The sequence below is a fragment of the Triturus cristatus genome, chromosome 9 (genome assembly GCF_964204655.1).
Source record: "Triturus cristatus chromosome 9, aTriCri1.1, whole genome shotgun sequence".
Taxonomy (NCBI): domain Eukaryota; kingdom Metazoa; phylum Chordata; class Amphibia; order Caudata; family Salamandridae; genus Triturus; species Triturus cristatus.
Genome location: NC_140592.1, coordinates 233,410,168 through 233,426,956, shown reverse-complemented (window position 1 = coordinate 233,426,956; position 16,789 = coordinate 233,410,168). Strand labels below are relative to the sequence as shown.

Here is a 16,789-nt window from a genome sequence, read left to right as displayed (position 1 = left end):
GATGCTCATGCCAGATCTCACTGTAGTCTATAAAAACACCTCTTGGCAGATTATCAGAAATGGTTTTAGTTTCTAGCCTGGAGCATTCCATTTGGGCATCAGGGCATTCTCGCATTTGTCCCTCCCATCGTAAATTTCCATCAAGCACAAAAAATACTTTGTCATCTCGGTATGCATAAAGTTCATGCATATGCACACAACTTTTGTTTCCCACAGCTCATGTGAATAACAAAGGCTCATGGGCATTTTGGTATCTCAAGGTCTTCTATCTTTCAATCTTTAGTTCCACATAACAAAGTTTCTTAGCTCCAGAATGAGCGAGCAAGTAGCTCTATTACCACTTATGTCTAGAATTGAAAAACGACCTACTATGAACGATACAAAACAAATAAAGAACGGATAAGCCACCCATCAACGTTATGGTTGCTCCTGTCTTTTTCCTTTTGTCCCTTTAGATGTTCATATTAGGGACCCTGGAACCCGCATGGTGTTTTAAAAGAACCCTCACTCACCTACCTAGTAGGTGACATGCTTCATCATTCGGTTCCCACCCTGATTGCCGAATGCTTCCAGGGTGTGACACCAGAATTACTGCAGAGCTGGTTTGTTTTTGTGCATGTGACTTAGTGATTATTCAGATTGGCTCGGGAAGCCTCAAAAATAGTTTTTTAATAAGAGTTAGAGGGTTCCCGGTCAATGTTAAAAACAAGTGGTGGATGTATATGGGATGTTTAATTGGTCCCATGTAACCTCATTAAGGTCATCCTGGGTGTGGCCTACATGTTTCAGCCACTATCCACTATCAGTAGCCCCAGTGGGTCAATGTGACTTTCTTCAGGACCAGGAAACTCGGTGCACGCATACTAAAGCATGCACAGCAAGGGTAGAGAGTACTTACAAAGTATCCTTGCAATCGTTCAATCACAATACGCCCTGTATTGTGTCCTGTGAAGAGAAAGTAAAGGTAAAAAGAAGGAAAAAAACGTAGTGTTTATCAATGGTCAAACACATGAACGGCTAACTACCAGACTCACTCACAGCCCTTAAATTTAGACAGTATCAGGTCCAATCACTTCAGGGGCTTTTTATGCAGCTTCGTAGTAGTGAAGCATCTTACTTTCACATCCATCATATGGGTTAGTATTAGGATGTCAGGGAAACATCCATACACAGACATACGTAGAGAGAAACAAAATGGTACACTCATCCGCCTCAGCCTCATTGCCATGGTGCTCTCATCAGAGCAAATGTGCTACGCCCCATCACGTGCGCTTGTGTTAGGAGGCAAAAGAGCATAGGGGACCTTTTTAAAAAAAAAAGAAATTATGCCAGCTGGTATCGCAATGTCATTTATCTCATACAGTGCTCTGTAGATCTGAATCGATCATGTGCACAACTTTCTCAGTCACATCCTTGTGTTTCTCAAATGGCGAAGCGGGGGGTGACAAATAATGTCACTTTAATGCTTGTCAGACAGACTATCGAGATCTCTATTTTCAATTTTGCATGCTGAGTTACTCTCATTGCTCATACACACGTTTTTTAAATGCAACATGCATTCAGGCGTGAGTGTGATAACATACTATAGGGTAGATAACCCCATGCTACAACCAAGGGGTCGAAAAAATCTTTTTGGATCTATTGGCCAAAATTCTGGTTTACTCAGCAGTCAATGGATATTTGGAATAATTTTGTATGTTACACTACATTGTATTGTGATTTTGTTCACTGCTGGTGCAGTCCGTAAATGTATGTCTTGATTGTACGAGATGGATATGTCTTTGATGATAATGAAAAAGACAAAAATGAATAAAATGAGATAAAGACTCGAACACACAAGATTAATGTGTACTTAGTGTTTTTGTGGTATTAATGACTAATTAATAGCCGTGAGGGGTTTTCGATATTCCTTGTGTCAAGAATACTGCATGGCTTCAAGTTTGATATCAAAGGTCCACAGAGAAATGTGGATTTACCATGGGAATCTGGAGTACCAAGCCAGATTCTGACAGTAATTCCAATTTTTTGGGCCCATTCGCTGCAAGGGTGGACAGCTAGAATTTCGGCAAGGCAGAATTACCACATCCCTTGTAAGTCCTTAATCAGACTGAAATTATGTTTCCAGCTGAACCGGGACCTATACAGACTTCATAAGGAGCCGTGAACTGGTTATGTTGTTCTACAAATTCGCTATGCATTGTGTTTTTCTGAATCACGTTTGATCCTGTGTTGTTCTACTTTGTTTCTTCTTAGCTAATTTTTTGCCAATTTGACCAGAGCAGATCTGGCTCCATCAACTGTCATCAGCTGGTTCCTGCACTGCAGTCGGCAGGTGAGAGGAAGAAGGGCTGGCAGGATGTGAGGAATAAGTTGAGTCAAAGATCACCCTTGATCCTGCCAAACAGAAATTAATGGGTCAAAAGGGAATTTAAATACCTATATAAGAGAAGTGGAGGAAGGTGAGAAATTTTGCATAAGTTCAACAAAGCTTGTTATGCCATCATCCCTGGACTGGCTCAACTCCATGCTTTGGTTGCTTCCATCTTTGCATTCAGTCTTGGTTTTTTTGTTTTGCATTATTGTTTGAAAATTATGTGTTTTAACCTGTGGGCAATGCCATTCTTATTTTTTCCATCTCGATACCCAACTCTATCCCCACAACCTCAGGTTGCTTCTCCCTGGACATGTTTGTTTTGCCATTATGATTAATTCATACATGAACTATGGGTTGTCTCCAAATCTTCAGCTTTAGTTTGTGTGTAGTCTTTGACCTAAATCCACCTCCTTTTCTGAGCTTCTAAGTCTAACTCAATTGTTGTGCATTTTAGGCTGCTACATCTGCCCTTTGTGGTATCACTGTACTAGTGCACGGGCTAGTATGTTTGGGACTAATTCAACCTTTTCTCTCTTTGATCGGCTTAATCTCCATTATGTCAGTCTTTGTTCTGAATTTTCCACTCTCACATGTTGGATTTATCTTTACTTTCTTATGCATGCTCGGAACTCCTTAATTTAATGTTTTCCGCACAGATTTACTTAATGCGAGCTGTTCCACTAGCTGCTGGCATGGTTGGGGCTCTTTGTTCTTCAGTTTGCTCTACTTTCTTGCCCTTTTATTTTTGTAAGGATACTCACAAGCTTACGCCTTCTCCTTTTCTTCATGTATTTCCATAAACCGTTGGCTAACTATTTCTCCACTCCAGCTTTCTCCGTTTACATGTTATCTGTCTTTCTCCAGCCTGATGACCTCCATGTATTTCTGTATTTGTGCCCTCTAATGGTCTCCACCTCTCTAGCATCCAGCAGTTTCTTTAAATATGTCCCCTACGTTCTCCATATTTGGTAGTCACCTGTCTCCCCATATGTCTTCAGCTGATTTTTTCCGGTGTGTCCTTATCTGTGCATTATGGTTGTATGTGCCACTGTACCCCAACCTGCCTCCATATATGTACCATTATTCTCCATGTTTGTGCCCTACATATACCTCCATGTGTGTTCTCTTCTGCTATCTCTAGGTCTGTGCAGATCACCTGTTTAAATGTAGAGAGCCCTGAACCCTCTTTAGTCCCAGACGTTGAGACAGAGATTCATTTTCATGTCCATTGACTAGAGTTATTTCTATCACTTTAGATACCTCTAAGTTACTTTGATTGTGTGTCCTAAACTTCTCATTATCGTGCTGTATCATCATTGAACATTTGTCTTGGAAGCAAAGTTTCTACTCGTACAATTCTCCGACTATTGTTTCTGTCTAGGCCTGAAGGTGGATGAGTTCATGGTGCAGCTTCTGGCACTGAGATACTGCACACCTGATCGGACAGTCACTTACTCCAGTTTCATCTGCTGTTTGCTAAAGTTGGATACCATGACCAGTGAGTGGGATGCTATGGTTAACATTTATGGGGGCGTGAGTAGTGTGGACATGTGATTTTGTATAACTATACACATAGCCCAATTTACTCTGAAATCACAGAAATCATAGCATGACAAAAATCGTTGTGTTCCTGAAATTTGTTCATATGATTGATACTGAATGCATTTCGCCCGAAGTCTACATGAAAAGGAAAAAATATTCCCCAAACTTCACTTAAACTAAGAAATATTCATAGAATCAAATTATTGTTTGCTTATTAGTGATGATGCACAGATGCACTTTAGCATTCGGAAATACTCCTTGTAAGCACAAAGGCTGAGGTTTCCTCCATGGCATGAAATGTAAAATATCTGAAACTCATGCAGTTTAAACTGTGAACTCAGCCACATGTGGAGCTCTTGCCAAAGCTAAAAAAGCAGATAAAGATTCTTGGTCTGAAAATTAATTTTGCTGGCACTGACAGAACTTTAGGCATACGTTACAAGATCTTCCTGGTGCCAGAATCTGCCACTCATCCTTTGACAGCCTGGCTTTAGTCTGAGGCCCTTGATGTCAGTCAGGATTAACATTTAAGAAGATTACTATAGGTTTGAGAAGCATCAACAGCAGGTCAGGAGGTCTTCCTTCAGAAAGGATTCTACTTCTGGTTCCAAGTATTGAATAGCTATGTAAACAGTGTGGAACCTCTTCTATGAGTGGATATGACCCCTCACAAGCCATCACCCCTGTTATGATTCATGGTATAATGGGTTTGTTTCTTAGCTAAGCTTCAAACGTTCCTATGTACAGAGTAGTGTGGAGTCTTCCTAGCCCGTTGCTGTCAGGGGCCGTAGTGATCTGACTAATGACAGGCATGTTGAAGACTCTGTTTGGACACTGTTGGACATAACAGACTTGGGAGAGACTTCCCATAACTTTTCTCGCCTGCTTCCCTCCATTTTCTGTATCCATTTTTTGTTGGCTCCAGGACTCTACACACTTTAGCTATGCTAACCAGTGCTAAGTGCGTGTGCTCTCTCCCCTAAAACATGGTAACATTGGAATGTATCCAATTGGCATATCTAATTTCATTATAAGTCCCTAGTAACATGCACTACAAGTGCCCAGGGACTGTAAATTAAATGCTACTAGGGGGCCGGCAGCACTGATTCTGTCACCCATGTAAGTTGCCTCCTAACCATGTCTCAGGCCTGCCATGGCAGGGCCTGCGCGTGAAGTTCACTGTGACTGGCAGGTAAACCTACTTTTCAAGTCCTGGACTCACCCTTTTATTACATGTAAGTCACCCAAAACGGCCTATGTCTTTTTTCACAAGTGAGGCCTACTCCTCTCATAGACTAGGTTTGGCAATTCCCTTACGCACTTCTTAGTGGTAATTCCTGATCCCAGGGGAGTAGCTTTATCATGTTTGGTATGGGTAGAAAAGTAGTGATAAATGCACTCTGCTGGTAAGGTTGGATTTCACACTACTAGTGCAGAAATGCCACTTTCAGACAGCGCGCATCGTTCTGCTCTTAACTTTGCTCTATGTGACCTCCAGCCTGTCTCCAATACCCATCTGGACGGGGTGACGGATTCCATTCATGCATTCCTCCCTGACAGCCATGAACTCAGGAGGGCCAGGAGTGGCTGAACACCCCTCCGCATTAATCTGCATTCCGATTGGCCGGCCTGGGCAGACGGGAGGAAAGGGGGCTCACACCAGGACATCAAGGAGTAATTTCCTGACTGGCGAATCCCCATTGATTACAGGACTGGCTAGAAAGGGGTGCTTGTGCACTTGAAAACCACTCTTTGAAGTTTCCCCCACAAAGGCACATTCGGGTATAAGTACCTCCCAAATTAGACACTTCTGGATCTTGAACTGAACCTCTGTCAGTGGACTGCAGTTCTGCTCAACTGGGCTGCTTTTCTGGAAGTACTGCTTTCCTGTTGGTTGCCCTACTGACTGCTGCTCCCTGATTCTGCTCGAAGGAGAGCTGGAATCTGCCTTCCTTCAGAGTGATCTTCAAGGGCTTGTTAGTTTGCCTCCTGTTTCTGAAGTCTCAGGGACACAAAATACTGCAGCTCTGCTGGACTCTGCCTTCTGTGAGTCCTACCCTTGCCTGAGGTGCTGCGTCCAAGTTCTGGGTCTTAGAAGTGGGTTCTGCAGCTCAGTTTCTGCCAAATCCAACGCGAAGCCTCACAGCACAGCTGACAGCACTTGGAACCAATACCAGAAGACACGGAGCCTCGCACAGCCCCGGCACACAGCCTCAGAACTGACGCCAGACATTGCAAAGCCTTGCCATGCACCCTAGGATCCAAGGTACTCTGTTCAGTGGGCCCAAGAGGGTCCCTGTATCCGGCCCGTGCTCCATCGCGGTTAGCCTGAACTTTGGATTTGCACCAGTCCTTCACAACCTGGAGTAACCTTTTTGGCATTACATGCTTCTAAGTGCTTCATTGCATTTAATTATACAAAATACAATATATCAATTTCGAATCGATGGATTTTGACCGATTTAGTCTTGTTTTAGACAGATAAATATCTTCTAAGCTGTTGTGAAGTCTTTTTGTGCTGTATTTACTTTGTCATTGTATGGGTTATTGCACAAATACGTTACACATTGCCTTCTAAGCTAAGCCTGCCTGCTCTGTGCGCAGCTACCAGAGAGTGAGCGCAGGATAATTTAGGATGGTGTTGTGACTTACCCTGACTAGGATTGGGGTCCATACTTGGAGAAAGTGCATACCTCTGCGAACTAGAGACCCAAACTAATAGACACCTTTGTTGGAATGACAGCTACTGGTGACATAAGAGATTACATGTAGAGTGCCTGGTGGAAAATGTATATTAACATTAATTTCTCATCTCACGAAAAGACAAAGTCCTTTTGGCTGGCTAAAACAACAAAATTCTTAGCTTATCTTCTTCAGGACCAGATGGTACAAAGCCTCCACAACCCTCTGTGGCTAGGAATAGAAATGTCGGTATGAATATGCGGGCTTAGGTCTCGTCATCCTACCTAACTCCAGCGATCCAAGAGAATACCATGGGCCTTTCCGTTAATGGGAAGAAGGTCTCTGCCTGCTCCACGGATGAAGCACTAATCGCAAATAATTCTGGTGCCTGAAACACAAAGTGCTTGTTGCCTGATTCAACTAAACCTACCCCAGGTCCTTTAAAGGGGCCTCAACTTTTTCTTCCAAAGACAGGGCTCTATCGCTCCATGTGCGGGCAAAATAACTGATCTTTCAAGAGATGGCAGACAACTGTCTGGGTGAATTAGGTCTGTTCTTTTTGCAATTTATTTGTTAGCTTTCGGTCATTGTCTTCTTCCTTCCTCTGAGTTTTTCTGTGTTTCTTTTTGCTCTTTGCCCTCAAGTCTCTGACAACTCCCTCTGCTCTTAGACTTGTTTGTCTCAATCTTTGTGCACTCTCTCTCCCTGCCTTCTATTTCTCTGTTCCCACTCTCTGCCACTATCCACCACCAACTCTTTTATGCACTATTTCAGCCCTCTTACATTATTTCCCTTCTGCCTCCCTTACTCAATCACACCAATTAATCTCTCACCTCCCAACCAATTTCACCTTTCAACCTTTTCTATACTGCTCTCCAGCTATTTTTCTTCCGCTCTTTGCTGCATTTTTCTTTCGCAGTTTGCTTCTCTTTACTTCTTTCAAAAACTCTTTCTTCTCTCTCTCTCTGATCTTGCTATACCACTTATTGCCTTCTGTTCTACAATCTCCATTTTTCTTTAATCTTGCATGTTCTATCTTAAAAGGATTTCTATTTTGACCTGATAGTTGTATAGAAATTTGTTAAGCATATCTTTCACATGTCTTTTCAGAAAAGTTTCAAGAATCTGTATGTGCCAACTCTGGAACAGTGTCTCTCAATTATCAACAGGTGATTTCTCATACAGTATACATATATATTGGGCCACTGGTGAAGCACCACAGAGCCCATGTTTACCACACATCTTTTCATACATGTGCTTCATACTGAACCCAGCCTTCCGGCGCTATTTCACTGCACAACACAGAAATTCTCCCAATAGAGTCAATGACCCCCCATTGTTTCGTTCAGTTTATGAAACAGCAAGCTACTTATCTTTGGTAACGCTTTATCTGGTAGAGATTTTATCTAGCCAGAGATTCCTTACATTAGAGTTATTCCCAGGTGTCAGACTGGATCCGGAAATATTTTGTGAGCTGTACTCCTGGGCACTGGTAGGTGGTGCCACTCTGGCTCGTGTGGCGTTGTTGGGGTCATCCAACCCAGAAGTAACTATTGCAGTTTCTATATAGGAGCCACCCAGGTGTGCTGGCGTCAGTTACTTTTCGCAACTTTTCGCAACTTTTCGCGGCAGAAGCCATGAAGTACACTGACCACTGGGGTGGAAAACTAGGTCCCTGAAAGGACAAAACATTGTCCCTAGAAATTAGTTTGCAGAGCTGGAAGGATGGGTGGATTGTTAAGGGATCTGCAGCTAGGTAGAGAGACTACTAGATAAGACATTACCGAGGTAAGTAACTTGTTCATTTAATAGAGACTTTGAGCTGCAGATTCCTTACCTTAGAATAGGTACCCAAGCAATACCTTCCTGGAGGTGGGTCTGCAGACCAATTTCACAAGAGGAAATCCTGCAGGACCGAACAGGCAAAATGTCTGTCTCTACGGACCTGACTGTCCAGACAGTAATGTTTGGTGAACGTGTCAAATGAGGCCCACGGTAGCAGCTTTTGCACGCAAACCAGCGAGGGTTGCTTCTTAGCCAATGCGTAGCAGATTTTGATACAGAGCACAATCAGTCTGGAAATGATCCTTTCTGTACAGCCTTGCCCTTCTTCGCTCTGACATAGCCCACGAAGATTTGTTCATCCACCCGGAAGTCTTGTGTGCGATCAAGGTAGAACAACAATACTCTTTTTGGGTCCAGAAGGTGTAGCCACTCCTCTTCCTTGGAGAGATGAGGCGGAGCATAAAAAGCAGGCAGAGTGATGGTTTGGCCTAGGTGAAATGGAGTGACTACTTTTGGAAGTAAGGAAGCCCTGGTGCGAAGCACCAGTTTGTCTGGGTAGATGTTTAGTTAAGGAGGCTTGGATGACAAGGCCTGAAGCTCTCTGACCCTCTGGGCAGATGTTATAACCACGAGAAAAGCTGTCTTAATGGTAAGGAGCCTGAGTGGATAATTATGCAGAGGCTCAAAGGGAGTGCACATATTGAGATTGAGACGAGATTGAGATCCCACTGGGGCATAACGAAAGGAGTGGAAGAAAACATATGTTTCAAAACTTTCAGAAACCTATTTACAATAGAGGAATGGAAAAGGGATGGTTGGTCAGGCAACTAAGAAAATCAGAGATTGCAGATACGTATTCCTTAACAGTGCCCAGAGCAGAACTTTGCTGAGTAAGTGAAAAAAAACAGGAGCACCTTAGAAAGGGGGACAAAAAGGGGATCAGTGTTTCTTTTTGAACACAATACCACAAATTTAGCCCAACGGCAGGCATAAACCATCTTGGGAGAGGAACGACTGGCTGCCAACATGACATTACAGACTTCAGGTGGAAGGTCGAAGGCTATCATCTGTCGCCGCTCAATCTCCTCACAAGAAGGCAAAGCGTTGGCAGGTTTGGGTGGAGATCCCTCCCCTGCTGCAGCGACAGAAGATCCTCCTGAAGGGGCAGCCTGATCAGAGGACCGATGGCCGTGCTTGGGATACCAAACTCTCCGTGCCCAATCCAGAGCCACAATGGATGACGTTAGCCAGGTTGTGTCTGATCTTTTTGAGAACTCTGGGCAGGAGCGATACAGGCGGAAAGGCGTACAGGAGGCCTCAGCTTCACTCGAGACAAAAAGCTTCTCCCAGCGAGAGCTGCCTTGAAAACTCCAGCGTGCAAAACTGGTGACATTGTGCGTTCTCGTGGGTGGCGAACAGATCTAACCAAGGCTCTCCCAACTGCTGAAAGAGAACTTGTATCACCAGCAGATGAAGACGCCATTTGTAATCCGCTAGGCATCTTTGGCTGACATTGTCTACTCTGGCATTCAGAAAACTTGCCACATGTTGAACCATCAGGAAAATGCCATGACATTCCAGCCATGTCCAGAGATGCAGGACTTTTTGACAAAGGGTCCACGACTCCGCCCCACTCTGTTTTTTGCAGTACCACATGGCAGTGGTGTTTTCCGTGAACACTTGAACTATTCTTCCCTGGATGGAGAGTAGAAAGGCTTTCAATGCAAATCGGATCGCTCAGAGCTCCAACATGTTGATGCAGAGTCTGGAATCCACTGGAAACCAGAGTCCTCTGATCTTCACCTCTTCCATATTACCTTCCCATCCCAGGAGTGACTGTCAGATTTGGTTGGGAAAGGGAGAGGCGTATGCCGCTGACCTAATCTCTGTTCGTAAGCCACTACTGCAGGTCTGGTGCAGTTCCCGCGGATATCTGGACCATATCAGAGAGATTTCCCTGATGCTGCGCCAAATGGAAATTCACCTCCCACTGCAGAGCCTGAATATGCCAACATGCCTGGGTCACAAGCAGGATGCAGGAGGCCATAGGGCCCAGCAGCTTCAGAGTAAGTCTCACTGAAATCCAGGATAGAGGCTAAAACATCAGTATCATAGCCTGAATATCCTGGACTCGCCATTCGGGAAGCTAAGCCTGAAACTGCAGCATGTCCAGAACAGCTCAGATGAAAGGAAGCAACTGAGAGGGAGTCAGGTGCGACTTTGGCACATTGATAGTGAACCCCAGCGAGTGCAGGAGGTCGGCCGTAGTCTGGAGGTGGGAGATGACAGCCTGGGGCATCCTTCAGCAGCTAGTCATCATGATTCGGGAAGTCTGGCACCCCTGATCCCCGCAGATGAGCTGCAACCACTGCCATCACCTTGGTGACCACCTGAGGGGCGCTGGTTAGGCCAAAACAGAGCACAGTAACCTGAAAATGCTTGTGGCCCACCATGAACTGCAAGTAAAGCCTGTGGGTAGGCGGGACAGGGAAGTGAAAGAAGCACCCTGCAAGTATAATGCTACCATCTAGTCTCCATGGTCCAGGGCAGGCAGGACCTGAGCTAGAGTGAGCATCTTGAATTTGTCCTTCTTGAGAAAAATTGAGAGTGCATAGATCGATGACAGAACAAAGGCCTCCGTCCTTCTTGGGCACCAGAAAGTAGAAAGAATAGCAACCACAGCCTACTTCTGGTGCAGGCACTCTCTCTTTGGCTCCTTTGGCCAAAAGAGCTGTCACGTTCTGTGGAGAAGAGTTAGGTGGTCCTCAGTCAGCCTGTCGTAAGTAGGTGGCATGGAGGGAGCAGTAGTCTTGACTGGGAAGGGAGTAGCTCCTTCGGGCAGTCTGCAAAAACCCACCTGTACAATGTTATGAACTGCCAGCTGGACATGGTGCTGGTAGAAACCGTGCCCAAGCAGAGGCTGGAAAGCTTGTTCACCGCTGTGGCTGCGTGGGTAAATACGTGGTTGCATGTCCTTTTTGTGGCCATGAAAGGAGCAAAGGGCTGATTGAGGGCAACATGAGGCCATAGAAAGGCCCAAGAACCTGGCCGTAGCCCTGCTATCCTTAAAGCGCTCCAGCGCCGAATCCGCCTTGTCTCCGAAGAGGGCATGTGAATGAGTGAGGACTGGACGTCCCCAGAAAAGCCAGTCGTCCTCAACCAGGCATGGCGTCGCAGGGCCACTGTCAATAAAACCGCTCTGCCTGGTTCGTCGGTGGTTTCAAGTCCACAACGGATTGTGAACTCCGCTGCATCCCTCCCATCGGCAGTAACCTGGGAAAGCATCGCCAGGGCCTCCTTCAGGACCGTTGGCAGCACCTGCCCAACCGTATGCCACAGTGCGTGGGAATAGTAGCTCAAAAGGCCACAGACCACAGTGCCAAGCTGTCAGAAGAAAACATCTTATTGCCAAGATTATCCAGCCTTTTGGTTTCCCTGTCCAGGGGTGCAGTAGGGAATGTGCCAGAATTTACATGGGATGTGGAGGCTTGGATCACCAAGCTCTCCAGGTAGTGTGCTGGGTGAGGAAATTTGGGTCCCTTGGAGAGGACAGTGGCAGCTGGCAATTGTCCTGTTCATGGTATCCCCTGTGCTGGGCTTGGAGCAAGTCCCAAGCAGGACATCAGTAAGTGCCTCATTGAAAGGGATAAGCGGTTCTGATGGGGACACTCTCAGCTGAAGCACTTCTGTCAAGACATTAGCCTTGACTGCCACCAAGGGCAAGCTAAGGTCTAGGACCTCAGCTGCCCTCCGCACCACCATTGCGAAAGAAGCTGCCTCCACTGTAACCCAAGATAGGAGGAGAAAGCATGCCAGTATCTGGAGAAGTATCCTGTCCACTGATTTCACCCAGATCCTCAGCCCAGACCAGTTGTTCTTGATAAGGCTGGTATTCTTCGGGGTCTAGCAACCCCTCCTAGTCTTCCCCAAGTCCTATCCACTAGTCATAGGGCTCAGGCTCCGTTCTGGAAGGCATGGCTACAGTCGGCGCCGGCATCAGACGATGTCTCTCCGGCTGCATGTCAGAGTCGAGAATGAGAATGGGGATGGAGCTGCTGGTGGGCACCAGGAGCATTGGCCTCGAGATCAGTGTCAGGGAAGGTCAAGGTGGTACGGCCGTCAATCTGGATCTATCTGTGGATCCTTGGGGCCCGAATGGCGCTGGAGCCACTGACATGACTCCAGTAGAGGCCCCTCCTGAATCCACGGGGCCTGAAGGCGCACCGGAGGGAACAGGCCACCCAAAGGTGAGGTGCATTGTCTCATAAAACTCTCTCAATTGGGTGGGGGTTGCTCGGGCTCCTAGAACCTTAGGGAGGCGCGGAGCCAACCCAGGCGCTGCTTCAACTGTCGAGCCACCATAAGCGTGAGGGAGTGATCCCGTAAGTCCTTTGGGTGCATGGTGTGGCAGACGGAGTAGGCCTTCGTGTCGTTATACCGCTTGAGGCACCAAAGGCATACACGGTGCAGGTATGTCACCGACATCTGTTGATGACAGGCGCTGCAGGGCTTGAAGCCATCCATCTTGGTTGACATCCCTGCCACACCATGAGGTAATCCTCAAAAAAAGACTTCAACAAAACGTTAAAAAAAACCTAGTGAAACAATGACTATGGGGTTTTCCTAGATCTGCCCTGGCTGGCGTGGAAAGAAAAGAATGGACACCAGCGCGCCTGGGTGGCACCTATATAGGCATCGCATACATCAATTCCCGCACGGACAACGCCACACGTAGCTGAGCGGCACCACCTACTGGGGCGCAGAGGTACTGCTCACGAAAGATTTCAGTATCTAGTCTGACACCTAGGGATAATTCTATGATAAGGAATCTGCGGCTAGAATTCTCTATCAGATTAGGTGTTTTGCTCACCATCACCTACTTAAGTACACAGCTTTTGTCCTACTTCTAGTTCCTTGGTCACTTATTTTGTAATGCAGAATATAATAAAGGTCTCCTACCCATAGTGTCCTTCTCACTCATGGTCTATCATAGTGCCCTGTTCATGTTTTATTTTTAGGAATACAGATAACACAAATCATTAATTATTAAGTAGTTGTCACACTTTTATTTCATGACACTGAGCACAGTACCCTTGTCATTTCTCATACTTTCCCATTGCAAAATATAACCATCTCTTCCACATCTATCTTCCCAAGCACCCAATTTCTTCCCCATACATAGCACTTAATATCCTTGGCAGCCCTTTTTGTCGTACAGGCCAAGTCTCTGCGGTGCTCCTGGTCTCCCAATACAGAAAACGTGTTATTTACAGTGCCCCTGGCCCCTCCCCTTTCATCTCGTCAACAACATCCAACAGGGCCTCTGTGGGGCCACAGATGTCCCCTTAATTTTTCCAGTAGGGGAACAAGCCTCTGCTCACCTCTTTCAATACAGAGTATGGCATCAACACTGGCTTGGTCCTCTCCTCATTTCTTTGAGGACAGCTCTTTCTCACCTGTGCCTGGGTGTCCCATTGTATCTTCCATTAGAGAAAACCTCTTATATCTTAATTTAAACACCTTCAGCATCATGGCACAAAGACTCCTAATATGTAGGTCTCAGGTTGTTTAGGGGCACTTCTGTTTACACTGTTGCTGTATTTGTGATAACTAGGATTTGTTTGTTCCAAAGTAAATACTAATGCCTCTGTTTTTCTTCCCTAGTGGTTACATATAACTATGTACAATTAAAAGCATTCCATTGGTTTATGTCAGGCAAGCAGATATTGGAAGGAGATGCTGTCAAACTCTGATCATGCCAAGAAAGCACCTACCATAATATACCAGGATACAAGTGCCCAAATGAACCATAGAGCATCTATGAGCCTGCACCAGGAAGCCTCCGCTAGAAGGTACCATGGCTCACGCACTAGATTGTTCCATTGTGGTTTCTGCCAAAATAGTTCATGAGTGAAACTCTACCATGTGACCATAAAGAGCCTCAGCTGGAAGTGCAATGCTAAACCTCTGTCTCAGATTTCCTGTCTGAATTTACCACGATTCCATGCACAAGCTCCACCTTTTGACACACTGGTGGAACCACTGCCAGGTTTTTCTTGGGCAGACTTTAGATTCAGACACTGACCCTTGGAAATCACAACAATGAGACACCTTATGCTTCCCTTGCTAAAATATTCCAACAGTATCCTCAACAGCAGTGGTCTGTGGAGCCTGTCTGCCAAGACCTTCTTGGCTGTTTCTGCTTGTGTAAGTAAAACAACCTCTAACATGATACCACCTCCAGCGATTGTGTGGAGCATCTTACTGAAGATAAATCCCATTGCCACTGGCACGCAGTACAAAGTGGATCCTTTGAGAGCTAACCCTTCATCCCTCTCTGCTAGGATAGTCTATATGGAGGCTGGGTAGATTTTGCAGAAAATAGCATATGGAAAAAATGCTGAATATACCCAAATGATCCTGTGCCAAAAAAAGTATGAGGAGCCTCTGGTAGAAGAAACCAAGCGGGAGCATTCAACAACACCTTCAAGAAATCGCTAAAGCAAAATCCTTGAGATTTGGCCTGTGAATGACTTTAAAGGTGCTTGCCATGAATAATCTGTATGGACCATCTAATAGATGTTATGGGAAGCCACCACTAAGTATTTTCATGGTAAGCCCATAACAAATATCTTCTGAAGAAAAGCATCAGGGATGTGCTGTAGTGAGACTTTAGTTGGATGTAAACTATGTTGGCTTGATCTAGGGAAAGCCGAATTGAGACTAAAGAAACTTTGAATCATGTCATCCCCAGGAGACTGAGCACGGATAGATATACTTAGGCAGCAAGAAATGTCCCTCTTCTGCTTCTTTCAACATTCGTGGAATAGAAATACCCAAAGAAGGGTACCTACAAAGTGAACATTTGGAACTTGAAATAGCACATTTTGTGACACAAGTATGTTTTTGTGCAAACATGCATTCCAAGATGGACAGAATTAGTCTGTGTGTGATTGTTTCAATAAAATAATTTATTAAAAAATAAAGACCTCTTAGTACATTTATTTATAAGTATCCATGCCTGAAAGAAACTGAACAGTTCCAATGGAAATGAAACAAATGATTGACATCTGGGGAAAGAAATAAGCAATCACAAGAAGGTTTACCTTTTTTGGAACCACTATATTTCCATCCTAACATCTGGATCCTGCTACTAAAATTGCCAGCTTGACCTATGCGCCTACTCCTTCTCTCAATGTTCTAGCCTTGTCCACATAAAAAAGAAATGCTAACAGTTTTTAACATAATTTCCAGGCGGGTTTATTTGCTTCTTTAATCTCCATCTGATGTATTTTCTGTGGGTCCTAGAGCAGTCTGTGGTTACTCTTTCCCTCTGGGGTCCCAGGTCCCATTACACTTCAGTTGGATGCCCAAAAAAATCTCTTTCTACACTTTACTCTCCAAGACTTGCAAGGCAGTGCAGATGTATTACAACACAGAAACCAAACAATAAAATCAGTGTCCAGTCAGATCTTCTCCTTTAAAAAGGGTCGCTATTTTACCATTTGTAAAGTTGTACGAGAAGAAAGTTACCAAATTCAGTTCACTTATATTAAAATGAAACACCTTAAAATATTGAATTTTGCCAACAAATGGATGGCTCATTGGGAATTAACAAATGTGAATACAAAATGAATTCGTTTTTTCAAATCAGTGCTGTCCCAAACGGATTAAACAATGGTAATTCTTCATTTTAGCCATCCGACCCGTTCTAGCATCTCTCCAGGTCAGCTAGATTTGCATCTCCAATAACTATTTTAGAGCAGGTGGGTATTATCCTTCCATCTCTTGAGCTGTGCAACATCTAACTGCTAATGCGCCTAAATTAAGAGATGGTCTTGCCACTTCCACATTGGCGTAGGGTGGGGATAGCCTAAGCAAGCCAATACTGTTTCAGCTCCAACCTCTTTGAAGAAAAGTCATGCTTTTACACCTCGCATTAGACCCGCCTAATATGCTATGATTAGTTTTCCCATAATTGCCAGAGCTTAACAAGAACCAAGTGTGCATCTACCTATTTCTGCACTACATCATTTAGAGGGTCTTCGTTCAAGAGTGTCAGTGCTCTTTAACCTGGTTGTCATTCACCCTTGAACAAGTCATATTTCAGCCAGTGCCTAGATACTGGTGCTGGCTTTCATCAGGACCAAAGTGCAAGAAGTGAAAAAGACAGAGTCTAGCAGAGTGTTTAGAACCGTCTATGTGTGGCACGCGCTAAGGTGCCTTAACTGGCAGAGGGGGTGTCCCTCTTAAATCCAATCTCCATAAATTAATGGGACCGGCTCCATGAGTCTGGAGTGCGGTGGTCTGTCAAAATGCCATTAGCAGTTGACAGAACTCCTACCAGAGACCTCCGTGGCCACTCTCCAGCTTCAGCTCCTTAGCGCGTGCCACACATAGACGGTT

The 16,789-nt window shown here is 45.0% G+C and overlaps 1 protein-coding gene across 3 annotated transcripts in view; it reads left to right on the top strand.

Moving 5' to 3' along the window:
- The window catches only part of LOC146797665 (calpain-9-like), a 266,794-nt gene extending 251,425 nt beyond the window's left edge, over window positions 1-15,369 (top strand). For 2 of the 3 annotated variants that reach the window (XM_085624810.1, XM_085624811.1), the window contains 4 exons: window positions 2,254-2,332; window positions 3,756-3,872; window positions 7,709-7,767; window positions 14,048-15,369. In XM_085624810.1, the coding sequence (XP_085480936.1) occupies window positions 2,254-2,332; window positions 3,756-3,872; window positions 7,709-7,767; window positions 14,048-14,074 (282 nt within the window). In that variant the 3' untranslated portion in view covers window positions 14,075-15,369. Of the gene's footprint in view, window positions 1-2,253; window positions 2,460-3,755; window positions 3,873-7,708; window positions 7,768-14,047 lie in introns of all 3 variants that reach the window. The other variant, XR_014968511.1, reaches the window with a different exon arrangement.
- The last annotated feature ends 1,420 nt before the right edge of the window (window positions 15,370-16,789 follow it).